The sequence below is a fragment of the Nomascus leucogenys genome, chromosome 20 (assembly GCF_006542625.1).
Source record: "Nomascus leucogenys isolate Asia chromosome 20, Asia_NLE_v1, whole genome shotgun sequence".
In the NCBI taxonomy this organism is placed as follows: Eukaryota; Metazoa; Chordata; class Mammalia; order Primates; family Hylobatidae; genus Nomascus; species Nomascus leucogenys.
The window spans coordinates 1,966,856-1,993,902 of NC_044400.1; the positions used below are offsets into that span (position 1 = coordinate 1,966,856).

At 51.5% G+C, this 27,047-nt stretch overlaps 1 protein-coding gene across 10 annotated transcripts in view; it reads right to left on the minus strand.

Annotated features, from left to right (window-relative positions):
* Window positions 1-27,047, minus strand: part of MAD1L1 (mitotic arrest deficient 1 like 1) — a 408,034-nt gene that overhangs the window by 138,484 nt on the left and 242,503 nt on the right. For all 10 annotated transcript variants that reach the window (XM_030801339.1, XM_030801341.1, XM_030801338.1 and 7 more), the window contains one exon: window positions 23,277-23,365. In XM_030801339.1, the coding sequence (XP_030657199.1) occupies window positions 23,277-23,365 (89 nt within the window). The remainder of the gene's footprint in view (window positions 1-23,276; window positions 23,366-27,047) is intronic.

Here is a 27,047-nt window from a genome sequence, read left to right on the forward strand (position 1 = left end):
GTGGCGGCCCCTGCTCAGCTGGAGGAGCCTGTGCGTAGAAAGTCTCTGCGGACCACACCTTGGCTGGAAGCACAGAGGGAACCAGCCCAAGGCAGGACGCCTGGGAGTCGGTGTGTCCGTGTCCGTCAGCCACTCCCAGAGGGTGATGTGACGGCGGAGTGCAGGAGACACTGAGGGACAGGGAAGCGACCTCAGGACATCTTCAGAAATGTGGAAAAGACAGGAAAGGACTTCTACTGTGGGGTGTAGAAGAAGCTGATGACACGGGACCACAGAGCCACAATTCAGATGAGAAACAAAAGCACGCTTCGGGGTTCCCTTCTCCACAGTGGGAACAGAATGCAAAACAAACCTCCATGGCCGCGACCAGAATGGGGCCAGTTTTAGTTCACTGTAAGAAGCTGTCTAGTTTTGTCTTCATTTCTAGATCTAATATTTTGAATGGAAAACATATTCATGTGGTTTAAAAATAAAAAAAGTCTGTCAAGGCCCGTAGTGATGGAAGTATTATTTGACACCACACAGGGACAGGAGTGGGGACAGCTATTCCAGCCTGAGAACTGCTCCAGGGCATCCCAGCACACCACAACAGCAAGACCCGAGGAAACCCAACTCTTTCCAAGAAACCTAACTGCATCTCTGAAAAAAGATCAAGAAGATTTATACAAATGCAAAAATGTCTAGAACACAACAAGCTAAAATTCACAAAGCCTGCCATCCAGTCAAAGATTACCAGACATTTAAAGCAGCAGGAAGACATGGCCTATAATGAAGAGATTAACCAATCAACGAATACCTACCAAGACACAGCATTGCACAGACAGCAATGCTGGCAAACAGGGACATTTAGACAGTTGTTAAAACTATTGGAAAAATGCAACAGTTCATACTTGGAAGAGACACACGTAGAAGTGGAAACTACGTCTCAGATAAACATGCTGGATGGGATTAATGACAGATTAGAATCCGTAAAGAGAAAAGTTTAATGTCCTCGAGGGCACAGCAATAGAAACTATCAAAAACAAAACACAGATGCCGGGCACAGTGGCTCAAGCCTGTAATCCCAGCACTTTGGGAGGCCAAGGCAGCTGGATCACTTGAGGCCAGGAGTTCAAAACCAGCCTGGCCAACATGGCGTAACCCCTTCTCTACTAAAAATAAAAAAATTAGCCCGGCGTGGTGGTGCACCCCTGTAGTCCCAGCTCCTCAGGAGGCTGAGGCATAAGAATCGCTTGAACCCGGTGGGTGGAGGCTGCAGTGAGCCAAGATCACCCCAGTGCACTCCAGCCTGGCTGACAGAGCAAGGCCCTGTCTCAAAAATAAATAGATAAGCAAACAAACACAGAGAGGAAAAGATTCCTGAAAAATGAAAAGAGAATCACTGAGCTGTGGGACAGCTTCATGAGGCATAAAATACAAGAACGGGAGTCCCAAAAGGAAAGAAGGCAGAGGAAGCGATGGGACAAATACTATAAGAAAGTTCCACATTCAATGGAAAGGATAAAGCCACAGATGTAGGAAGCTCAACAGACACGAGGCAGCGCAAGGAACACAGGCCCAGGAAACAAGACGCTGGCAGCCCCAGAGCACATCAGGATGAGCCTGCTCAGGACCACGGCATGGAAAACCACCTTAAAGGCAGAGGTGGTACCTATGGAGGCACAAGGCGGGGTTCTCATGAGAAACAGCACAACAGAGAAAAGAACGAAAGAAATTAAATGAAAACTGAAACAACGAAAGAAATGAAAACCACCACCTTAGAACTGTGAAACCATCTCCAAAAACAAAAGCAAATAAAGATGCCTTCAGATCAGACACAAAAGCTGAAAGAATTCATCATCAGCCGACCTGCTCTACAGAAATGTCAGGTAAGGCCTGCAGGTGAAGGAGGACGAGGGTGGGGCGGGGCGGGGCGAGGCAAATAAACCCAGATCTGCGCAGAGAACCAGGAGGGCTGGAACAGCAGCTGCATTTAGGGAGATCTTTCTTACATTCATGTCTTTTTAAAAAATTTAAATTATTAACTTTTTGAAGTGATTAATAGATTAAACAAAACTAATGAAAATATATTGGGGATTTAATATATAGAATAAATAAAATGTATGACAACAGTATAAAGGCTGGAGGAGAAAGCCGACACTGCGGCTGTAAGGTGATTACATTGTATGTGAGAAGACGTAATATCATTTGAAGGTAGGCTGCGATAAGTTAAAGACGTATACTATACACCCTACAGCAAGCCCTAAAATAACAAAGACTTATAGCTAAAATGCCAAAAAAGTAAATAAAACAAAATCAGAAAAACACCAAACTAGGTTGAAAAAAGGTAAAAAGAAAAAAAAAAAGAAAAAGGGAATGAAGAAGAGACAGACGAATAGAAAATATTAAAATGACAAGATCAAAACTAATCATATCAATAATCAAATTAGATGTAAGTAGCCTAACCACTACAATTAAAAGACAGACACTTAAACTGGATTAAAAAGCAACACCGAATTAGATACCGCCAACAATAATGCACTTTAAATAGGAAGATGCAAAAAGACATAACATGTCATCACTAAGAAAACCAGCAACAGAGAGCCAGAGACGCTACTAATACCGGAAATAGTAAATTTCAGAGCACATACTATTACCAAGAAGGTAACTTATAATAATAAAGAGATCCATTAGTCAAAGGAAAATAATAATCCTAAACATGTGTGTGTACTAATAAAAGAGCTCAAAACAAATGAGGCAAAACCAGCCAGAAATGCAGGGAGAAACAGACGGGTCCACAATGACAATCGGAGACTTCAATATCCCTCTCAATAGCTGACAGAACAACGGGCAAAAAATCAGGAGGACAAGGACCACATGATCAGCCAACTTGCCCTATTTCACCTGGGTAAATGCTTTGACTCTAAGAGCAGAAGACCCAGTCTTTTCAGGAGCACTTGAACTATGTACCAAGATGACCTCATGCTAAACCATAAAAGAAGGTTCAGTCTATTTAGGAATTTCCTAATTCTAACTATGTTATAGGACCATCATGGAATTAAACTAGAAATCAGCACCAGAAAGTCATCTGGAAAATATCACTTACAAAAGCATCCAACACCATGAAATACACAGAGATGGAACGGAACAGGCCAAGAAAAACCTGCATGTGACAAGCTCGGAGCACTGCGGAGAGAGCTCCAGGGCGACCTCCACACAGGGAGATAGACATGCCTCGTCCAGGCTGGGAGACTCTGGGTGTTGGGAACGCACTTCTCCCCCAAATTAATCCACAGAATCAGAGCAACCTCAGTCAAAATCCCACAGGCTTCTTTGTACAAATTGGCAAGCTGATTCTAAAATTCATATGGAGATGTAATGGACCTAGAACAGAGAAAGCAACATTGACAGTGAAAAAGGAGGGGCTACCTAATTTCACCAACTACTTGAAAGCTGTAGTAATCACAACAATGCAGTACTGGTCTGCAAGACAGACAGACCAATGAAACACAGTAGAGTCCAGAAACAGGAGCACAAACACAACCAATTTTTGAAAAATATACAAAGGCAATTCAGTGTAGAAACGACAAACTCTTCAAGAAATGGTTCTGGAAAAACTGGGTATTCTTGGGGGGAGTAAAGAATTAAAATCTTGTACAATAAATGAAAATCCTGCTCAATCCTGAACCAAAAGTTATAAAGTTACTAAAAGAAAATACAGGAGAAAATCTTGTGAATTTGGGACAGCCAAAGATTTCTTAGCTATGATACCTGATACGGTTTGGCTGTGTCCCCACCCAAATCTCATCTTGAATTGTAGCTCCCATAATCCCCACGTGTTGTGGGAGGGACCTGGTGGGAGATAATGAATCACGGGGGTGGTTCCCCCATACCGTTGTCGTGTGTTGTGGGAGGGACGTGGTGGGAGATAATGAATCAGGGGTGGTCTCCCCCATACCGTTGTCGCGTGTTGTGGGAGGGACGTGGTGGGAGATAATGAATCAGGGGTGGTCTCCCCCATACCGTTGTCCGTGTTGTGGGAGGGAAGTGGTGGGAGATAATGAATCAGGGGTGGTCTCCCCCATACCGTTGTCGCTGTTGTGGGAGGGACGTGGTGGGAGATAATGAATCAGGGGTGGTCTCCCCCATACCGTTGTCGCGTGTTGTGGGAGGGACGTGGTGGGAGATAATGAATCAGGGGTGGTCTCCCCCATACCGTTGTCGCGTGTTGTGGGAGGGACGTGGTGGGAGATAATGAATCAGGGGTGGTCTCCCCCATACCGTTGTCGCGTGTTGTGGGAGGGACTGGTGGGAGATAATGAATCAGGGGTGGTCTCCCCCATACCGTTCTCGCGTGTTGTGGGAGGGACGTGGTGGGAGATAATGAATCACAGGGATGGTCTCCCCCATACCGTTCTCGCGTGTTGTGGGAGGGACGTGGTGGGAGATAATGAATCACAGGGATGGTCTCCCCCATACCGTTCTCGCGTGTTGTGGGAGGGACGTGGTGGAGATAATGAATCACAGGGATGGTCTCCCCCATACCGTTCTCGCGTGTTGTGGGAGGGACGTGGTGGGAGATAATGAATCGGGTGGTTTCCCCCATACTGTTCTCGTGGTCGTGAGTAAGTCTCATAAGATCTGATTTTATCAGGGGTTTCCCCTTTGGCTTGACTCTCATTCTCTCATCTGCCACTATGTAAGACGTGCCTTTTGTCTGCCGCCATGATTGTGAGGCCTCCCCAGCCACGTGGAACTGTGAGTCCATTCAACCTCTTTTTCTTTATCAATTATCCAGTCCGGGTATGTCTTTATCAGCAGCGTGAAAATGGACTAATATCCAAAGGATCATATGTAACAGAAAACATTGAAAAATTGGACTTTATCACAAAAACTTCTCTTCAAAATACCCGATGAAAGAATGAAAAGACAAGACACAGATTGGGAGAAAATATTTGGAAAGCAAATAATCTGATAAAGGCCTTGTATCCAGAACATATAAAGAGCTCTCCCAAACTCAACAATAAGAAAAATAATCAAATTTTAAAATGGACAAAAAAACAGGTGCTTTACCAGAGAAGATCTACAGATGACAAGTGAGCTGAATGAAAAGATGCTCAACGTCATTAGTCATTTGTGAAATAAAAAATAAAAGGCCACAGTGAGATACGACTGCCAACCTATTAGAAGGCCTAAATGAAAACTTCTAAAAAACTAGCTGGGTGTGGTGGTGCACACCTGTAGTCCCAGCTACTCAGGAGGCTGGCGTGGGAGGATCACTTGAGCCCCGGAGTCAGAGGCTGCAGGCGGCTATGATCCCACCACTGCACTCCAGCCTGGGCAACAGAGCAAGACCCCGTCTCTAAAAGAAACATTTAAAAAAATAAAACAGGGACTAAGTAAAAAGACTGTGCTGCATGCTGGTGAGGAGAAGCTGCACCTCAACCACTCTGGAAGACAGGCAACCTCGGAACACGTTACACATGTGACCGCCAGGCACTCTACACTAGGTGTTTACCTGAAAGAAAACAAAGTTGATTTCTACATGGGATTTTATTTATAATATACAGCAGTTTCATTCAGAATAGCCAAAAACCAGAAAAACTCCAAATGTCCATCGCAAGGGAACGTATAAACTGTGGTGTCTCCATACGACAGAACACAACTCAGCAGTGAAGACGACGCAGCTGTGTGCACAGTGATCTCTCCCCAAACCAGCCATGCTGCGTGGAAGAGGCAAAAAGACGGAGACCACACGCTCCAGGACCGACGCCACGCCCAGAAGACTCGACAGCCGCCTGCCAATCTACAGTGATGGAAAGCACGTCGGCGGGTTTGGCGTGGGGAGAGGAGGCAGGGAGGAGGGATTCCTGTCAAACAAGAGCACGTGTCTGGGGGTCTTGAATGTGAATGTGAATGGCTCCATGGGTGTATGTGTGTGTACATGCAAATTCATCACACCGCACTTAACATCGTGCAGCTTACTGCACACCAGTTGTACCTCAAGAAAGCTGTAAAAACCGTACTGTAGTGAATGACCTCTGACATCTGCTTCCTGCTTGTATGGCGCACCTGCAGGACATGCTTCTGGAGGCGGGGCTGCTGGCCGGGGGCAAGCATCTCTGTCATCCCAGCAGACGCCATGCACTGCCGTCCCTGGGTGTCTGGGACACTCCCACTCACGCCAACATCCTGAGCATGGGCCTAGAAGGTATTTCTGCAGCAACAATGCCTCGCTCCTCTTGAGGCAGGGAGTGCCAGCCGGGGAGACATCTGAGCACAGCCCAGTGTCACCGTCTCTCAGGAGGGTGGCTGTGCAGCGTGAGACCTAGCACACACCTCCAGCACCAGCTGATGCCTCCTGGAGAGGTTTTGGGAGCCCCAGAAGTGCTGTGGCTTTACAAACAACCCCCTCAGTCTTCACATCAATCTAGCAGGGAAGTCCTGGTGCCTGAGTAAAGGGGAGACTGAGGCCCAGAAAGCTGTCTGAGAGGCCCCTGATCACAGAGCTGCTAAGGGGCCTGGCCGAAGGCCCGGGATGGGTGTTTCTGACCCTCGCCTCCCAGGGCTTCTCAGGGGAGTGAACCTGCCCAAGGTGATGAATGACGACATGGTGGCAGCCTCCAAGGCCATCTCTGAGAAGCTGCCTTCTGCAGGGACTTCTCAACTTAGGGAGACGCTGGATGAAAAGGCCCCTTTTAAAATGATATTATGGATTCTGAAGGCTTGGGAGCAAAATGTTTTCAAGGGCTGAATTTGAATAAGCGCACGCGTGTAGCTGCAGCCATGTTAACAGAATGACCTGCGTGACCCACCCTCGCCGCCAGACAGCAAGCCCACATGCATGCTTGTTTGTGCACCAAAGGGGTGCACTTTCTTCTGCTGTCCTCCTTTCAGACAAACTGCTACTGCACAGAGAGCAAGAAAGAGAACAAACGAATAAACAAGTTGCGGGGGATGGTGCTCAAAAGCTCAGAATTCTGGTTTGCCTTCAAACGGTTCAAAGCAATCAGTGCTGGCATAAGCTTCTTGAAATTGACTTACTGCAACTTTTTTAAACATGAGGAGTGCTACATAAATTAGCTGCCAGCCTAGATCTTTCCTCGAGACGATGACGCCAATCAAAGCAGGTGCCTGTCTCCGAGCGTATGCGTGGAAAGCAGCTGGAGGGTAGCCGGGATCTTGCTTGTAACAAACCCATCACACACAAGGGAAACTTTTGCAAGAAAAATGATTAGTTGTTTTTGCTGAACTAAAAGATGCATAATGTAATGGGGTGGGCTGCATGCCGCAGGTGAGGCTCCTGGGGCCTGGAGAGGGGACAGTAGGGAGACCTGAGGCCCAACGGGCAGACAGTATCCAGTCCAGGAAGCCCCTCATCCAGGCCAGCCTCCCACGGGTCCCAGACCCCTGCACTGCCTGCCAGCCCCTCCCCAGTGGGCCTTGACCCCCACACTTCACGTTTTACTTCTCTGTCCCCTTCATCAAATGGCTGGCTCCACGTTTCCAGCCCTGATCATGGTGTCTGACTCACAGCAGGCATTGATGAGCGTTTCCCTTGAACAATGGGTGTGGAACCCCACCAGAGAGGTTGGCAAGTGGGGTACGTAGGACCCCCAGCCCTGGAGATGGTCACACAAGGGTGGGTGGGGCCCAGCTTAACCCAACACTCGCTGTGTGTCCTGACACGGAGCACCCCGCCCCTCCAGGCTTGTCATAAAGAGAGCACGTGACAAAGCCCCGCAGACATGGCAGTGTGACGGGGTGCCCATGCCTGCCCTTCCTCTCCCACAGACAGGGTTACAAAGCCTGGACACACGCCCAGCTCTGGAAGGCCCACCACACTGGCGGGAAGGGGACACCATGGCCCTTCTCTCACATCCCCTGACCTCAACCTCATGCCACCATCCAGGCAGTGGTGAGACTGCTGTAGGAGGAGCTCAAGGCAAAGTCCTCCGGCACTCACCTGGGGGCCGGGAAAGAAAGCCACAGAGTTTCAGGAGCGTGTGACCCTCCCTGCTCGGAGTATGGACTCCCCGGCCCCCGTGGCCCCTGCCTCTGCTCTTCGCACACTACTACGGGCTCAGCCCACAGGGCTGCAGTGGCGGCAGGGAGCCTGAAGCAGGAGCCATGTTCTCTGTTCCAGATGGGCAGGACAAACTCTAGCTGCGTTTTCCTCCCTGTCCTCCCCCCGCAGGGCCAGGCGTGGGCCCAACCTCCATGACACCAGCAGAGTGCAACAGACGGTGCAAAAAGAGCCCCACATCCCTGGAGGACCACAAAGGGGAGACCCAGAAACATGAAAGCACCCGAAGAGCACGGAATGGAGGGACTGAAAAGGGTGGTCCTGGGGAGTTGGGGGGCATCCCTGGGTCGGCCCATGCCTGGGTCACATCCACACTGGCATCTGAAGCCAGTGAGAGCTGAGGGCATCCCTGGGTCGGCCTGTGCCTGGGTCCCATCCACACTGGCCTCTGAAGCCGACGACAGCTAAGCTGACGGGCACTGCCAATGTCCCAGGCCAAGGCCAGGAGCACTGCCAAGGCTTCACGACCTGAAATGGGATGGGAACTGCACCCCACAGAAGGTTGCTGGGACCTGGGCTAGAATCCACCCAGGTCGGCTCACTGCCAAACTGAAACACTCACATTCCTCACAGGACTTAAACACACAACCTCTCTCACAGTGTTCAGGACATAACCCCAAATTACTCGGCACATGAAGAACCACAGAGATTTCAAGTCAGCCTGGAGAGGCAGTTCCAGCTGCCGGGGCTGAGGAGACAGGGCTGGGTTATCTGGGAAGTGCGACAGAGAGGGGCCACAAGACGGCCCACGCAGACGAGTGTGCACGCTCTCACAGCACACGGACACCCAAAGGTCTCAGCAAATTCACAGAAAAGTGAAGTGCTGAAAAAGTATTTAAGGAAATAAATGGCTGAAAAATCCCAAGTTTGGCAAAAAAAAAAAAAGAATCCCTAGAGATTCAAGAAGCTGAGCAAACTCCAAACAGAATAAACCCAAAGAAATCTACACCCAGACACATCCAAATGAAACTGCTGAAAACTGAAGGCAAAAAAATGGTGAAAACAGAAAAAATCTGTGTGACCTCAAAGGGAACAGTGATTCAAGCGTCTGAAAATCTCTCCCCAGGCAGGAACCGCGGTGAGGAGGAGGAACGCCGCACTCGTGGCGCGCTGGGAGGCGAGGGCCGCGGGCCGCGCTGCGTGTGCAGGGCAGAGCTCCTTCAGGAACACGAGGGGAATAAAGATGGACCCACCCGAGGGAAACCGTGAGGAATCGTAGCCACCTGCTCTCCAGGAGTGGCTGCCGGAAATCCTTCAGAAGGAAAGAGGACATGAAGGATACCTGGGGCGTCGACAATGAAGGAGGAACCGATGGCAGCTATCTGGGCTTACAGATAATACCCGGTTCTCCTACTGCCCTCTTCAAAACACTGTATGACTGAAAACAAAACCTGTTTTGTTTTCCATGTAGGTGGAAGGACGGCAGGAAGGCAGAGGGCAAGGGACCTGCCGGGAGGGGCTTCCAGGTGTGACTTCAAGTGGGATGACGCTGATTCTAAGTAGGCAGTGATAAGTACTCTAATTCCCAGAGCAAACACTCAAAACATCAAACTGAGAAATAGTCAGATGCCCATCCGCTTAATTAAAATGAAATACTAAAAACCATTCAAGTAACTTGAGAGAAAGCAGGAAGCATGAAAAGGAAAAACAAAAATGGAGGAGACACACAAACAAATAATAAAATGGTAGCAATGAAAAGACAGAGATTGCCATGATGGTTCAGAAACTGACCCAATGACATCACGTATACAGAAACTCAAAGAACGGGTACAGGCAGGCTGCAAGTAAAAGGACAGAAATATTTACAGCAGGCAAACACTACAGTAAAGGCAGCTGGCGGGAGGGTGTAGAAGCAGCGCCGCCCCAGGAGCCACAGGCACACCCAGACCCTGACCTGGGCTGCTCAGGACTGTGCTGCCGAGAGAAGGCTCAGGGCTCCGTGGAGGAACGGCTGATTGGAAAGCTGGGGCAGAGGGCACAAGGTGAGTCTGGAGCACCCTGTGGTGTCGGGGAGTGAGGAAGGGCTCAGGAAATCCAATGACGGGGCACAGTGGGGAGCGGCCGGCCGCGGGGAGATCACCCAGCAAAACAAGTCCCGGTGCATGCACCGGATCAGAACACAGAGCACGTGGCAAACTCCCTTCAGTCCACACTGCACTCAGTAAACAAGTCCCGGTGCATGCACCAGATCAGAACACAGAGCATGCAGCAAACACCCTTCAGTCCACACTGCTGGCAATAAAAGAAGAAGTGAATAAACGGGGAAGAGGAGACACCTCCCTCACAGAACTCCACATCATACATGTAGAACTCATCCCTCCAGAGGGGGAGCGTCGCCTGCGCCCTGAGGGATTTGCTTCCAAGGAAGAGAGTGGAGAAAGTGCAAACAGCTTCGCGGACGAGGCACCAGGCAGAGCACGCCTCAGTCCAGCGGTCAGGTCAACCGTCGACGCCTCAGTCCGGCGGTCAGGTCAGCCGTCCACACCTCAGTCCGGCGGTCAGGTCCGCCGTCGACGCCTCAGTCCGGCCGTCAGGTCTGCCGTCGACGCCTCAGTCTGGAGGTCAGGTCCACACTGCTGTCCCGTGGATGTCAGGGGCTCCCTGATGGGACATGGTGAGAAAGGACTTGCCGTCTGATCTTCCTTCCAAAAACCACCATCTCAGGTTAATAAGGAAACACATCACACAAGCTTGCTTCGGGGGCGTTCTAGGGACACCTAAATGTACTGAGGTCAGGAGAAACGAGGAAAGACAAACTGTCACCGACCAGCGGCAGGAGAGATGTGACGACTAAAATCAACGCGGTGCCCTGGCTGCAACATGCAGGAAAGCCTGGTGGATCCAAACAAGGGCTGGAGACAGGCCCAGAGTCACACACCGGTGACGAATGCCATGGCGGCGTGAGATGTCAACAGCGAGAGAAACCGGGTGAAGAAGGTATGAGAACTCTCCGTCCAGTTTCCACAACTTGCCTATTGAATCTGGTAAATGGTGTGGCAATTCCATCTTTTCAAACAATCAACTGTTGGCCGGGTGTGGTGGCTCCCGCCTGTAATCCCAGCACTTTGGGAGGCCGAGGCGAGTGGATCACCTGAGGTCGGGAGTTTAAGACCAGCCTGGCCAATGTGATGAAACCCCGTCTGTATTAAAAATATAAAAATTAGCCGGGCATGGTGGCACATGATTGTAATCCCAGCTACTCGGGAGGCTGGGGCAGGATTCGCTTGAACCCGGGAGGCAGAAGTTGCAGTGAGCCAAGATGGCACCACTGCACTCCAGCCTGCGTGACAGAGCGAAACTCCATCTCAAAAATAAAAAATAAAAATAAAAAATAAACAAATAAAACAAAAAACCCATAGCTTATGTCAATCTCAATGGTGGAAGGCTAAAAGCTTTTCCCCTAAATCAGGAACAAGACAAGAATGTCTGCTTTTGCTGCTTCTATTCAACATAGCCAGAGCAATTAGGCAAGAAAAAGAAATATTTTCCAATTGTATCCAATTGTATCCAAATTGGAAAAGAAGAAGTAAAACTACTTCTCTCTCTTTGCAGATGCCAGGCTACAGAAAACCCTAAAGAAGCTGCAAATAACCTGTTCTAGTCAATAAACAAAATCAGCAAAGTTGCAAGATACAAAGTCAACACACAAAAGATCAGTTGTATTTCCCTGTATTAGCAACGAGCAATCTGACAAGGAAATCAAGAAAACAATTCCATTCATAACAGCATCAAAAAGAACAAAACACTCTGCAATACATTTACCCAAGGAGGCATAAGATTTGTACCCTAAAAACTGCCAAACGTTGCTAAAAGAAATGAAGAAAACCTAAGTAAATGTAAAGCCATCTGTGTCAGGGAGAAGACTGCATGCTGTTTACCCGTCAGCAGAGTCAAACCCCCCTGAAAAAGAACCACCAGGAGGGAGACTCATGGCTCCTGACCTCGATATTTATGAGAAAGCTACATAAGTGAAAAAGGAACTGACTTTTATACACAAACAGCTCGGATGGATCTCAAGAGCGTTGTGCTGAGTGAAAGGAGCCAGTCTCAAAAGACTGCATGTTGTAGGACTCAGCTGGAAAAAGCCGAGCTGCAGGGTGGAGCGGAGATGTGCAGCTGCCGGGAGGTCCCTGTGTGGCCGGGTGAATGGAAAGGGGGACCATGGAGGATTCCTGAAGGGGTGACGTTATTTTGCACTCTGATTACAGGGTGATTAGAGTTCACAGAGCTGTATCCTATAAGAAAAAAGTTAATTTTACTATATAATTTTAATTTTTACTTTTTTTTTTTTTGAGACGGTCTCACTCTATTACCCAGGCTGGAGTGCAGTGGCGCAATCTCGGCTCACTGCAACCTCCACCTCCCGGGTTCAAGTGACCTCGTGTCTCAGCCTCCCAAGTAGCTGGGATTACAGGCGCGCACCACCACGCCCAGCTAAGTTTTCCATTTTTAGCAGAGACGGGGTTTCGCTATGTTGGCCAGGCTGGTCTCCAATTCCTGACCTCAGTGATCCACCTGCCTTGGCCTCTCAAAGTGCTGAGATAACAGGCGTGAGCCACCATGCCCAGCCTACTATATAATTTAAAAAGTAAAAAATTTAAAAACCTGCTGGGCTATGTCCTATGTCTTACTGTGGTGGTTGCATGCTTGTGCATACATTTGTTGAAACGTGACGGTGGCACGTGGTGGGGGAATGGTGGTAGAGTTGCAGATTATTGCTGGCATTCTTTAGAACTGCAGGCATGTGGTGATAAGAAGTGCATCCACTTTTATTTGCTTTAATTATTGTTTTAAAACTCTGAAGATAACACAGCCTCTATGACCTGCTCCCTGGATAAGGGTACCCCTGCCCGCCCTTAGTACTCGCTGACCATGAACTCAGGTTTAAATGAATCCCTCCCATTGTGTGCGAGTTGCGCCTCAATACAGCAGATATCCTTCAACTCCTTCTCAGGCCCACAGTTAGAATTTAGTGGTGTGGAGATGCATGCAGTGCCATGCAGCGCCCACAGCCAGCCCTTCAGTGTGCGAGTTCCACCTCAATACAGTGACTATCCTTAAACCCTGTCTCAGGCCCGCAGTTAGAACTCGATTGCGTGGAGATGCATGCAGTGCCATGTGGGGCCCACAGCGAGCCCTGCACAAACGTCAGCTGCCTCTCACTGCAATCATGGCCACCGCTGCTGCTGCGGGCTGTTGCCGTCACCACTAAAAACCACAAGGGATGGGATTTCTCGGTGCAGCCAGGCTCCCACAGGCTACAGTCGGTCTTTTTAGACACACAGAATTCTCTCGCACAGAACATGGCCCACAGTTCACCTTCGTTCTCACTAGATGAAAACGCGAAACCACTCAAGCTCCAAAAGGGGTTAATCAACTATATGTTAAGACTTATAAAAACCTGTAAAAACATGGGGAAGTGTTCACGTTATAATATATAGTGGAGAAACAGGATGCAAATGATGCGTGTTTCACTTAAAAATATATATATATAAATGGAAAAATCATCAAAGACTTCAGTTAAAGATGGTGGCTTGAATGTGTGCATTTAAGTGTAATCTCTCTCAAAATCCCAGTAAAACAAGGGTAAAGATTTTGCTTACTTTTTTTGAGGCATTTACCGGAAGACAAAGAAAATAAAAGAAAGCACAGCATCCAATAGCCTTTAGAATGGAAGCTGGAAAGCTTCCAGACAGATGAGTGGCAAACGACCCCAGAAAAGCTGACTCCTGCGCCAGCAATGGAACAGCCAAGAAGCTTTGACACCACAAGCTCCCCAGGTTCGGGGATACCCACCCCAGCAACAACTTCCAGAGGCAGGGAGGAGGGAGCACTGGAACTGCAGGGCTGGCTGGAGACCTTTAAAACAGAATGAAGACTTCATCACAGATTCACAGCAATGTGTGGGAAACATACAAGGAGGTCCGTGTCCTCTTTACCCAATCTCCCTCAATGGTAACAACTTAAACAGCAATATCAAAAACGGGAAAACATGGGTACAATCCAGAGACTGCTCACCTGCCACCAGCTCACAGGCACTTCCCTCCACGTCTACTCCCATGCGATCTGTCATATGTGTGGATGTGTGCGCCCACAACCGCCGTCCAGACACAGACCTGTCTTGACACCGGAAGGCTCGCCCCGCTGTCCTTTTGTACACACATGCACCCCCGCGCCTAAACCCTGGCAATCTCTTCAATTTTCTGTGTCAAATTGATCTTAATTATTAACTGTTTGGTAGATTTCTCTAGGGAAACCATTTGGGCCTAGGGATATCCTTCTCATCTTTATGACTTCAATTCTTTTTTTAATAGTTTACAAGACTATTCGGATAACCTATTTCATCTTTGTCGAGTCTGGTGGCTTGTGGGTTCTGGGTGGCTTGTGAGTCTGCTGCTTCAAGTTGTTTGTGGGGTAACACCCTCTGCTTAATGGCCACAGGGCCTGTAGTGATGGCCCCTATTTCATTGCTGATATTGATGATTTTGGTTGTGTCTTTTTATTTTTGTCAAATTTGCTAGAGATTTGTCAATTTTATTGATTTTTTTTTCCAAAAAAGCCCCAGCTTACTGTTTTAATAATTTTCTCTATTTTCTTTTTCAATTCCATTGCTTTTTGCTCATTGTTATTTCCTTCATCCATGCTTGTTCTGGGCTATTCCGCTCTCCTTTCTCCAGGTTATTGAGATAGGAACATAAATCAGAGACCATTCCTCTTTCCCAACGTGAACACTGAGCGTGACGTACTTCCTTCTCAGCACCGGTCTAGCTGGACCCCACTTACTTAGATGCGTGTATTTCCATTATTGCTCAGTGTACTTATTTGTACCGGGAGACCTCCTCCCCCACACGGGCAATGCAGACATGTGTTGCTAATTTCCTAATGCTTAGAGACTTCCCTGTCGTTCTTCTGTTACTGACATCTAGTTTGGGTTCATTCCACTCGGAGCACACAGTCTGAGTGAATTCGATTCTTTCGAGTTTACTGGGGTCTCTTTGATGACCCGTGATGTGATCTGTTGTGACTGTCCTACAGGAATGCAGAGGCAAGAGTCCTCTGCTCTCGGAAAGGGCGTTCCCCAGACACTGATTAGGTCCTGCAGGTTGATGGGGACACTCAGTTCCATCAGTCGCAGAGGGTGAGGTGTGAGTTCTCAACTGTAAATGTAGATCTGCCCGATTCTCTGTTCATCCCAAACACTTCTGCGTCCTGGGTTTTGAAACTATTGTTTGGCTTGTGTACATCTAGGCGTGCCAGAGCTGGGGGCAGAGTGGGAGTTCTGCCACCGCACAGACCTGGTGGACACCATCCTGGCACACACGGAGTGCGGAGATGCACCTGCTCACAAGGGTGGCGGACATGCAGGTGTGAACTGGGCCCCTAGAGTGGGGATGCGTACCCCACTCACCCCACGGACGGGTGGGTGTGAGCTCAGCCCCTAGAGTGGCGATGCATACCTGCTCATGAGGGCCACAGACAGGCGGATGCGAGCTGGTCCCCTACAGCGGGGAATGTGTACCTGCTCATGAGGGCCACAGACAGGCGGGTACGAGCTCAGCCCCTAGAGCGGGAATGTGTACCCCGCACACGAGGACCATGGACAGGCGGGTGCGAGCTGGGCCCCTGCCTGTCTCGCCAACACCACGGACAGGAGGCATGAAGGGCAGCCCACAGCCTCCCTGCTGCAGGGTGTGGGGAAGGCCCTGCTGAGCCTCTGACATGGGCTCCTGGGGGTTCAAGACCCCCCTCCGCATCCTGCTCTGCCTCGGTGCTGGGTGAGGTGGAGGCTCCATTCCCTGCTGGGCACTGGGACACTAGTGGACCAGAGAGCCAGAGCTGGGCCTGCCTCTGCCGAATGGCACCAAGGTCCCTGCCATCAGCCCTGCTGACCCTGCCCAGCACAGACACAGGAGCAGTGCTGGCTGCTGAAGGCTGGGGCAGGAGACATGCTCCCTGAGGGGCCACGCTGATGACACTGGGCGGGGACAGGGCACTCTGCTGGCTTCTGCTTCTGGGAGTGAAGGGCAGGAGCCTGCATGTCACTCTGCACATCCTGTGTAACATCTCCGGGCTGAGACAGGCCGTTAGGTAAGGCATGGACAGGGTGCCTCACCGCAAGAGGAGTCCTACATTGGCGACATGCTTCCCTGCTCAGCCCCCAGGAGCTGGCATCACAGACCCCCCCACCAGTCACCCAGGCTGAGAGGAAAGATCAGAGGCCCCTCCCAAGGGCTCCCCAGTGGAAGACCCAGCCTGATTCTGCGGAGACGCACAGGGCAAACCCACCCTGGCACGGGCAGCTGGGACCACCAAATGCTTAAGGAAATCATCCAGAAAGAAAAGAGTAAGGTCCAACATTGGCAGAAAAACAGCAACTTAGAGCAACAGAGAACAGGGTTCACTAGGAGAAGAAAACTCTAAAAAGCACTATTATTAACATCAAAGACACAGTGACCCCACTGCACTCATGAACACTGACAGGATGTTTCATACATAAAAGAATCCTCAGAGAACAGAAACACACTCTCAGGAAACGAAGAGTATGGCAACAAATAAAATAAGAACACGTTAACAAAGCTGAGAAAATACAGCAGGTAGGACAAAAAGAAGGAAAACAGGATCAAAAGATTTAAAAGAGAGAAAACTATTCAAAAATCCAACATCCAAGTAACAGTTTCAGAAAGAAGACACAGAAAACAGGAGAGGAAATGATCAGTGAACAGAGCCAAGAAAGCTCTCGAGAGCGGAAGGACGTGAGATGCCAGAAGGAAAGGCCCAGAGTGCCCAGCACAGCACACAGAGCAGGCCCCGGCCAGAGTGTGTGGGTAACCTGAGGATGCTGGGGACCAGGGGAGGCGGGCAGGCTTTTGGAGAGGAAGCAGCAGGTCCGGGGCACAGGACCCAGGCAGGCAGGGCCCTGAGGACCCAAGCCGCAGGCCGGACCTAGGGAGCGCACCTGCCTTCACTGGCTGTGGTCACTGGCCCCACCTGCAGAGCCCAGACACAGGGGCCACTGTCGCTACCGGCAGCCAGGCAATGGGCAGGGGTCAGCTCTGGTGGTCACGGGCCTGCTGACAGTGCTGCCCAGCCAGGTGGAGGCGGCTCACCAGCCTTCACCCTGTTGACCTGGCTGCCTCAGCCTGCTCCTGAAGCTGCTCGGGGGAGGGAGAATGAGGCCACAAAGGCTCCCCAAGTCCCGCCCTGTGCTCCTGATCCTCAGATGGGCTGGGCAGTCCATCACCGGGCCCCCTCGGGGCCACACCCTCCCACCTGGGTCCATAGCATCTGAGGGTGACCTCTTTCCGGCCGCAGCTGTCCTTCCAATGGGACCAATCACTTGCACTCCAGACCCGGCCCAGCCAGCAGGTTCTCCATGGTGGGCAGCAGGAGCAGCTGCAGAACAGGACAGAACCAGGGAAAACCAGTTCCACTTTCCCAGGCTGTATGCTCCCTGGCGGCCTGGGCTGGGCACGGTGAGCTCAAAGATCAACCCACTGCCCTGGAAGCTTGGCAGGCAGGGACTGTCTTTCTAGTTACCTCTATGTGGCTTCATGAGGAGACTTAGAGCAGCTGTGTTTAATGGAGATTTGTTGGATGAAAAATGATAATTTCTACAAAAGAACATTAAAAGTCTAGCACCTGGCCCTCTGGAAAGGATGTGGGCCTGGGCACTGCGTCCCTGGGGTGTGAGTGGAGATCACAGAGTGTCCTGAGGAGTGGACCTCGGGTGAGTGGGGTCATGGGTCACCTCTCATCCCCTGAGGCAGGCAGGCCGGCATCTCCAGGGTCCCCAGCACCTCCCGGGATCCAGAAGGCATCACACGGCTGAGAAGCAAGGGCCCGAGTGTGACTAGCAGGCACTGGCACAGACAGGTGAGCCTCTGGAATTAGCGAGCGTCTAACCAGTTGCTAAATCCACAGGCAACATTTAGGATTTGCTAGAGCTGCTATTTGACAGTGGAGAGGAGTAGCTCAGATTTGTTCCAGCTGAAAGGGCTCCTCAGCTGCTGCCTCTTAAAAATCCCCACCAACGCTCTCTCTAGCTTCTGTGTTGAAAAACGATGCTATGTGATACATGTCATTCACATACAACAAATAGATGGATGTGAAAATGTGAGTGTGCATGTGGGCATAAGCAGGCGCACATACATGTGGCTGTGCATGCGTGTGTGCACGTGGGCAAGAGCAGGCACACATGTGTGGCTGTGCCTGTGTGTGTGAGGACCATCCCTGGTCCTCCCGTGTCCGAGATTGGTGGGTTCTTGGTCTCACTGACTTCAAGAATGAAGCCGCGGATCCTCACGGTGAGTGTTACAGTTCTTAAAGATGGTGTGTCTGGAGTTTGTTCCTTCCGATGTTCAGACATGTTCAGTTTCTTCTTTCTGGTGGGTTCGTGGTCTCGCTGGCTTCAGGAGTGAAGCTGCGGACCTTCGTGGTGAGTGTTACAGCTCTTAAGGTGGCGCGTCTGGAGTTGTTCATTCCTCCCGGTGGGTTCGTGGTCTCGCCAGCCTCAGGAGTGAAGCTGCGGACCTTTGTGGTGAGTGTTACATCTCATAAAGGCAGTGCGGACCCAAAGAGTGAGCAGCAGCAACATTTACCCAAAGAGTGAAAGAACAAAGCTTCCACAGTGTGGAAGGGGACCTGAGCCGGTTGCCGCTGCAGGCTCCGGCACCCTGCTTTTATTCCCTTATCTGGCTCCACCCGCTCCTGCTGATTGGCCCATTTTACAGACAGCTGATTGGTCTGTTTTGACAGGGCGCTGATTGGTGCGTTTACAAACCTTTAGCTAGACACAGAGTGCTGACTGGTGCATTTACAAACCTTGAGCTAGACACAGAGTGCTGACTGGTGCATCTACAAACATTTAGCTAGACACAGAGTGCTGACTGGTGCATTTACAAACCTTGAGCTATCCTTAGACACAGAGTGCTGATTGGTGCATTTACAAACCTTGAGGTATCCTTAGACACAGAGTGCTGATTGGTACGTTTACAAACCTTGAGCTAGACACAGGGTGCTGATTGGTGTATTTACAATCCTTTAGCTAGACATAAAAGTTCTCCAAGTCCCCACCAGATTAGCTAGACACAGAGCACTGATTGGTGCATTTACAAACATTTAGCTAGACAGCGATTGCTGATTGGTGCATTTACAATCCTCTAGCTAGACATAAAAGTTCTCCAAGTCCCCACCGGACTCAGGAGCCCAGCTGGCTTCAGCTAGTGGATCCCACGCCAGGCTGCGGGCAGAGCTGCCTGCCAGTCCTGTGCCACACGCCTGCACTCCTCAGCCCTTGGGTGGTTGATGGGACCATGCGTGCAGAGCAGCGGGCGGCGCCCATTGGGGAGGCTCAGCTGTGTGGGAGCCCATGGCGGGGGGCGGGTGTGGGCTCAGGCATGGCGGGCTGCAGGTCACAAGCTCTGCCCCGCGGGCAGGCGGCTGAGGCCCGGTGAGAATTCGAGTGCAGTGCGGATGGGCCGGCAGTGCTGGGGAACCCAGCACACCCTCTGCAGCTGCTGGCCCGGGTGCTAAGCCCCTCACTGCCCAGGGCCGGCAGCGCCGGCCAGCTGCTCGGAGCACGGGGCCCGCCAGGCCCATGCCCACCCAGAACTTGCGCTGGCCCATGAGTGCCACGTGCGCAGCCCCGGTTCCTGCCTGTGCCTCTCCCTCCACACCTCCCCGCAAGCAGAGGGAGCCAGCTCCAGCCTCGGCCAGCCCAGAGAAGGGCTCCCACAGCACAGCGGCAGGCTGAAGGGCTCCAAACAAAATGGTGGGGACGAGAAGCTTTGACCTTGATGTAAAAGATATCAATGATAAAGGCCTTTTCTTAAATTGTAAAAATGAATAAACCCCAAGCATGCCAGCCCACATAAATCTGACACACGCCTGGCCATGCTCCCATCAACTGCAGAACGAGAGGTTCTAGGTGCCAAAAGGCCCAGCAGAAAGCAGAGTGCTGTCTCAGAAAGCGGGGAGCCGTGCAGCGTGACGTGGGCTCCTGCGTGGGCAGCCACGGGCCGGGACACACTGACCTTCCTGAAACCTCCACGGCTGCTGGAAGCCACAGCCGCAACTCCCCAGATTTAAGCACCTACTCCACCACCTCCCACGTGGCTCCTGGGGACTGGAGGACAATGGTGGAGACCACCTTGCCTCGCATGGCATTCAGGACCTTGCAGGGTCAGGCACCAGCCACACTAGCCCGGCCCTTCCCGACTCGCTGCTATGCATGGCCTCTCCCCCTGCGCCCGCGTGCCTCCAGAGGCCCTTCTCCATGATGACAAGGCATGGCCTCTGCTGCTGGTCCCAGCTCCCCCTCTCACAGCAGACACACATTGAAGCCTGTCTGGTACGTCATCCAGCCTTGGCGAGCTCCTGACCTGCCTGGGCTGCCCTTCTGGGCCATTCCTTCTGTCTCGCTACACACGACCCCCTCTCTGAGGCCCCCAGGCCCGCTGCTCTGTGTGGCAAGGGTCTTTCTCCCCAGGCGGGGCTGCTCCTGCAAGTCAGGGTGTGTGTGGGAGGCATGTTTTGTTCATCTCTGCAAAGGAAAAGCCAACTCCAACTTCGGAGGGGCTCCCAGCACCGATGCTTGGCGAGCAGGTGGCAGGGACGGCCTCTCTGCCACTCTCCTCCCCCTCCCCAGGCCTGGCAGCCAGTGCTTTCTCCAGCCACATTCTTCCACTTTAAAGCCTCTAGTGCCTCCCATCGCTGCTAGGAAAGAGACTGCACACTCACCATAGCACCTGCCCGGTCTCCAGCTTCCCCCGCCCCACACCCACGCTCATCCACAGCCCCCGACCCTCATCAACCTGAAGACCGCACGCAGACGCACTTCCTGGGGAGACACCCGCTGTCACAGGACTACGTGCACCTCACAGGCTGTAACGACAGAGCCCCTAGGTGAAGAATGGCCCCCAGGTCCCCAAGACATGGAGACACGGATGAAGACGGAGAGCGCGTCGGGGCCCACTCACCACTCCATCAGCCTCCATGCTCAGCCCTAAGGACGCCGCGGCACACACTCGGTATCTCAACAGCTGAACAGATGTAAATCAAACCACTCAGACTCCGGCGGGTGTCAGAGAGGGCGATGTGTAAGGCACAGCCCATGCATGAGGAATGCTTCAGAGACGCTAGAGGAACCTCAAAACTAGAAGGCATCACAGCTCTCACGTGCAGAGCACTTCCTAGGCCAGGGCCAGACTAAAGGCAGCCCTTTTCCTGCTTTACTCTCGGCAACCCTGAGAAAGAGGGGCCATCCATGGGTGAAAACCGGAACCCCAGGGAGTGGGTGTGACGAAGCAGAGGCTGCTACCGCGGGGGGTCCAGGGGCCCACACACCAAAGCTGTGTGGCCAAAGGAAGGCTGCTCTCTCCCCACTCCCATCTCACTGCAGGGCCATCAGATGTCCCCTGGAGCTGTCTCGGTCCCCTGTTCTCAGTTCCTCTGACAACCAGGAGAAACCCTGGATGCCCAGGGCCTGGCCTGCTGCAGACACTCAGAGTAGAGGAGTGACCAATGCAGGAAAGCCATGGGCCTCCTGCCACCCAACCCTGTGCCCACAGTCACCACCTCCCACAGTGGATTCTGGCAGGACACTTGGGTTGCCCCATGGCCACTTTCAACCCATACTGGACGGGGCAGCGCCAACACAGGCACCGAAGCAGGGCCCAGAGCTCCACCTGCGTCTCCCTGGAAACCTCTTGCCTGAGGACCCTGATGGGTCCCACAAGGCGGGGGAGGGGAAGAGAGCTCTAGAAGAGCAGCCCGGCCCGCAGACCCTGCTCTAGGGGCGCCGTGTGCAAGCAGGAGCTGGGGTGAGGCTGCCCTAGGACTGTGCGGTGGCAGAGAGCTGGCAGCATGTCTGAAGTGCAGCCCGAGGGCTGCTGGACACGCCTGGCTGCCGCACTGCCCGGGCTCTGCTCTGAGCCACACTCCGGTGCAGCCGTCTCGGCACAGCACTGCCATGCAGCTCCTGCAGCTGCAGACCTGGCTCCAGCGCCGCCCTGTGATGGAGGACCTGCTCCCTTCTGAGCATCGGGGACACTGAGAGGCCCCCACTGTCAGCACTGGCTGGAGAAGTGCTGCTGAAGAAAGGCCCACACCAGCAGAGACAATGTCCCTGCAGAGAGGAACCTAGGTGGATGGGATGTGACTTACAAAGAAAAGCCCTTCCTGGAAGGCAGTAGAGGAGCAAGGCTTCACTCCAGCCACCCACGGGGGAGCACACAGAGAAGGGCACAGGCTGGAGAGAGGGATAGGAGGCTGCCGGAGGACGTATCTCCCGCACTTCCCTCCTCTGCTGAGCATGCGCACCTCCCCGCTGGGGGACACGCCTGAGCGTGCGCACTTCCTTCCTGGGGGACACGCCTGAGCGTGCGCACTTCCTTCCTGGGGGACACGCCTGAGCGTGCCCACTTCCTTCCTGGGGGACACGCCTGAGCGTGCGCACTTCCTTCCTGGGGGACACGCCTGAGCGTGCGCACTTCCTTCCTGGGGGACACGCCTGAGCGTGCGCACTTCCTTCCTGGGGGACACGCCTGAGCGTGTGCACTTCCTTCCTGGGGGACACGCCCACTTCCTTTCTGGGGGACACGCCTGAGCATGCGCACTTCCTTCCTGGGGGACACGCCTGAGCGTGCGCACCTCCTGGGGGACACGCCTGAGCGTGCGCACTTCCTTCCTGGGGGACACGCCTGAGCGTGCCCACTTCCTTCCTGGGGGGACACGCCTGAGCGTGCCCACTTCCTTCCTCGGGGACACGCCTGAGTGTGCGCACTTCCTTCCTGGGGGACACGCCTGAGCGTGCGCACCTCCTGGGGGACACGCCTGAGCGTGCGCACTTCCTTCCTGGGGGACACGCCTGAGCGTGCGCACTTCCTTCCTGGGGGACACGCCTGAGCGTGCCCACTTCCTTCCTGGGGGACACGCCTGAGCGTGCCCACTTCCTTCCTGGGGGACACGCCTGAGCTTGTCCACTTCCTTCCTGGGGGACACGCCTCAGCTGTCCATTTCCTTCCTGGGGGACACGCCTGAGCGTGTCCACTTCCTTCCTGGGGGACACGCATGAGCGTGCCCACCTCCCCCGACCCCACAGGACACACCTGAGCACGTCTGCCTCTTCCTCTGTGGGACACACCTGAGCGTGTCCGCCTCCTCCCCCGCAGGACACACCTGGGCGTGTCCACCTCCTCTCTGGGGGACATACCTGAGCGTGTCCACCTCCTCTCTGGAGAACAGGCAGCTCTGTTCGGCAGAGCTGGACTGAGACTTTAGCATCTTCAGCTCCATCTCCAGCTAGGAGAAAGCAAAGGACAGAGGGTCAGCAGACAAGAGCGCACCCAGGTGTGTGGGGAACCCCCACCCAGGCCCCTGAGACCGCCCTGGCAGCACCCCGGACCCGGGCTGGGAGCTGCGGGAGAGACCTCTTTCCTGGAAACCTGAAGCTGCCAGGCCACACAGCACTCTAACTTTGCAAACTCAAGTTCTCTCACTTTTTTGTCACTTCCGTCTCCTGAATAGCAGCAGTTGCATAGGCTCACGGTGAGGTGTGTGGGGCAGATGTGAGAGTCCCTGGGGAGCGGACACACAGCTGGTGAGAGAGCACGCTCCAACGCTGCTGTCGGTTTTGTTTAACAGCCACGACCGTCGTTTATTCTGCTACTTCCAATTCCTCTACAGAACAGCATAAGACGCTGCACCGCCCGGGAGGGAGCCTGGATTCTTTTTTTTTTTTTTTTTTTAAAAAGACGCAGTCTCGCTCTGTCGTCCAGGCTGGAGTGCAATGGCACAATCTCGGCTCACTGCAACTTCCACCTCGCAGGTTCCAAGCGATTCTTCTGCCTCAGCCTCCTGAGTAGCTCGGACTACAGGCGCATGCTGCCACGCCTGGTTAATTTTTTGTATTTTAGTAGAAATGGGGTTTCACCATGTTCCCCAGGCTGGTCTCGAACTCCTGACCTCAGGTGATTCACCCACCTCGGCCTCCCAAAGTGCTGGGATTATAGGCATGAGCCGCTGCGCCCGGCCAGGAGCGTGGATTCTAACTCACCCCTACACACCTGGGGTGGGAGGCGTTGGGGACAGCAGATGGTGGGGAGGCCAGGAGCCAGAATGGACTGCAGGCTCAAGGAAGAGTAGGGCGCAGATGGGGGCCTGGTCAGGCAGGCTGGTGCAGGCTGAGGGGCTACGTAGGCACCAGCTCCAGGCTCTGGGGGTGCTAAGGGAGGCCCACCCAGAGACGCCCCTCACCACTCCTGGGGTGTCTCACGGACAGGATCCGATGGGTTCAGGGAGGTAAATCCTGCCCCCGGCCCAAGTCAGAACCTTGTTCCCGCCAGTCCTGACCCACTCCAAAGCCCGGCTCACTCCATCACGAAGGGAGGAGGAAGGGCAGCGTGGCCTCAGGGAGGGAAGGATAGTTGCCAGCAGGTACCAGGGCAGCCGGAGGCCCCCAGCAGTGAAGCTGCAAAGCCTGCCAGACACGATGACTCGAGGGGGGACAACACCCCCTGGGCTGGGGGCCAGCAGGAGCCTGGGAAAAAGGGCACTGGGGCAGGGGGTGCACCGTGTGCAAGGGGGTGGGATATGCTAATTACCCTGATCTAATCACCATACGTTACACGTACTGAAACATCACTATGTACCCCATAAATATGTACAAGCATCATGTGTCCATTAACAAGAAAGATCCACAGTTCAGACAACAAACACGGAAGCCCATGCCCTGAGCAGCCTCTCCCCAACTTCCAACCCCAGCACCACAGGCCCCCGACTCTCAGCCAACCAACGTTGTGAGGTTTGAGCATATGTTCCTTCCGGAGGCTGCTGGTGCATATGCCAGCGTGTTTATGTTCTTCCTCCCACCACACTTTATTTAACAAAAATGGTAAGATGTCCTACACATCATTTGGTACCTTGCTTTTTTTCCACTATATATATATATGTGTATATCTATATATATATATACATATACACATAAAAATTTATACCTAAATATATATATATATATATTCTGAGACAGAGTCTCGCTGTGTCACCCAGGCTTGAGTGCAGTGGTGTCATCTCAGCTCACTGCAGCTCCCGGGTTCAAGCAATTCTCCTGCCTCAGCCTCCCAAGTTGCTGGGATTACAGGTGCACGCCACCAAGCCTGGCTAATTTTTGTATTTTTAGTAGAGACAGGGTTTCACCATGTTGGCCAGGCTGGTCTTGAACTCCTGACCTCAAGTGATCCACCTGCCTCAGCCTCCCAGAGTGCTGGGATTACAGGCGTGAGCTGCCGTGCCTGGCCTTTTCTTCTTTCTAACTTATCTTTGTAGACATGATTTTAAATTTTTGTTTCCCGGCCCCTTCACTAAATTCCAATCTACGGCAGCAGTTCTCAGTTGATTCTCTGGGCACACAATTTTATCAACAGCAAAGAGGGATAATTTTCCAATTTTCCTCCTCCTTCCCAATATTGATAGCTTGGGTTTCTTTCCCTTGTCTACTTTGGATGACTAGTATCTCCAGAATAATACGAAATCACAGTTGTGATACTGGACATCCTTAGGTGGCCTGTGGCTTCACTGGAGCTGAAGCCAATACTTTCTTATTTACAGCATGTCACCTTTGGCTTCAAATAGGTATTTTCTATCATGGTGAGAAATTACCTATATATTCCTATTTTATTAAGAGTTTTTAATCAAGGCTGAATGTTGGATTTTGTCAAACGCCTTTTCAGCAAATATGAAGAGGGTATCCTATAAATTGATATCCTAAAATCAAGCTGACAGGCTGGTCCTGGAATAAACCCTACTGCATATGATGTATTTCAACCTTCTGCTGAATTTCGCTCGTGACATGTTAACACTGACACTGATACATGTATGCACGTGCATGCATGCACACATGCATGCACACGCACACACATGCACACAGATGTGCACACGCACACACACACACAGGCTTGTAAGGCCTTTGCAGTTGTTGGTGTCAATGCAACACTTCCAGAATGCCTTCCCCTCCTTTTCCCACCGTCTGAACTGGTTTACACAGTGTTCAAAGTATCTTCACTTTGAAGATCTGGTAGAATTTTCCCATGAAACTGGCTTGGCCTGATGCATCTTCTGTTTCTTTCCTTTTGTGGTGGGGGAGAGCAGCCATGGCAATTTTGGGACAACGTTTTTCTACAATGATTGGTCTGTTTAAAATTTCTCTCTTCCGGAGTTGGGATTGACAGATAACATTTCCCTAAAATGTCATTCATTTCCTACAGATTTTTAAATTTATTAAAATGGAATTGAGATATAATTCATAATTCCTTTTATAGAATTCAGATAAAACTTGTAATTCTTCTCAATTTTTTAATCTTTGCTTTTCTTTCCCATCGAGGTATACATAATTTACACGCAGTAAACTGCTCAATCTTATGTGCACAGCTTGATGGCTTTTTATACATGTCCACACCTACGTATCCACCATCCAGATCGGGACACAGAATTCTCAGCACGCCTGAAAGCTCTCGCAGGCTCCTGCTCAGCCAATAGCTCCAGGTAATTAGTCCTGTTTCTTATTTGGATGCTGATACTTTCTATCAATTTTTTATTAGAACTGTGAATAATTCATGTTTTATTGGTTTTATTTCAAATAACAGGTATTTGGACTTATTATTTCTACCATTTTTCACCTTCCTATTAACTTCTGCTTTGATCTTTACAAATTCCTACCTTTTTGTTTCACTAAGGTTTATTTTCCTTTTGTTCTCCGACTTCTTGGGTTGAAGGTCCAATCCATATATTTTTACATGCTTTCTTGTTCAATGATATAAATATTTAAACTTGTGAATTTAGATGGTTCCCACAGGCTCTGATGAGAAGTGTTTTCATGACAATTATTTTCTACATCTTATGAACTTTTGAATCGTACTTCTTTGAACCAAGAATTGTTTAAGACACAGTGTTTTGTTCTGTTTTGGGTTTTGTTTTTTAATTTCCAAGT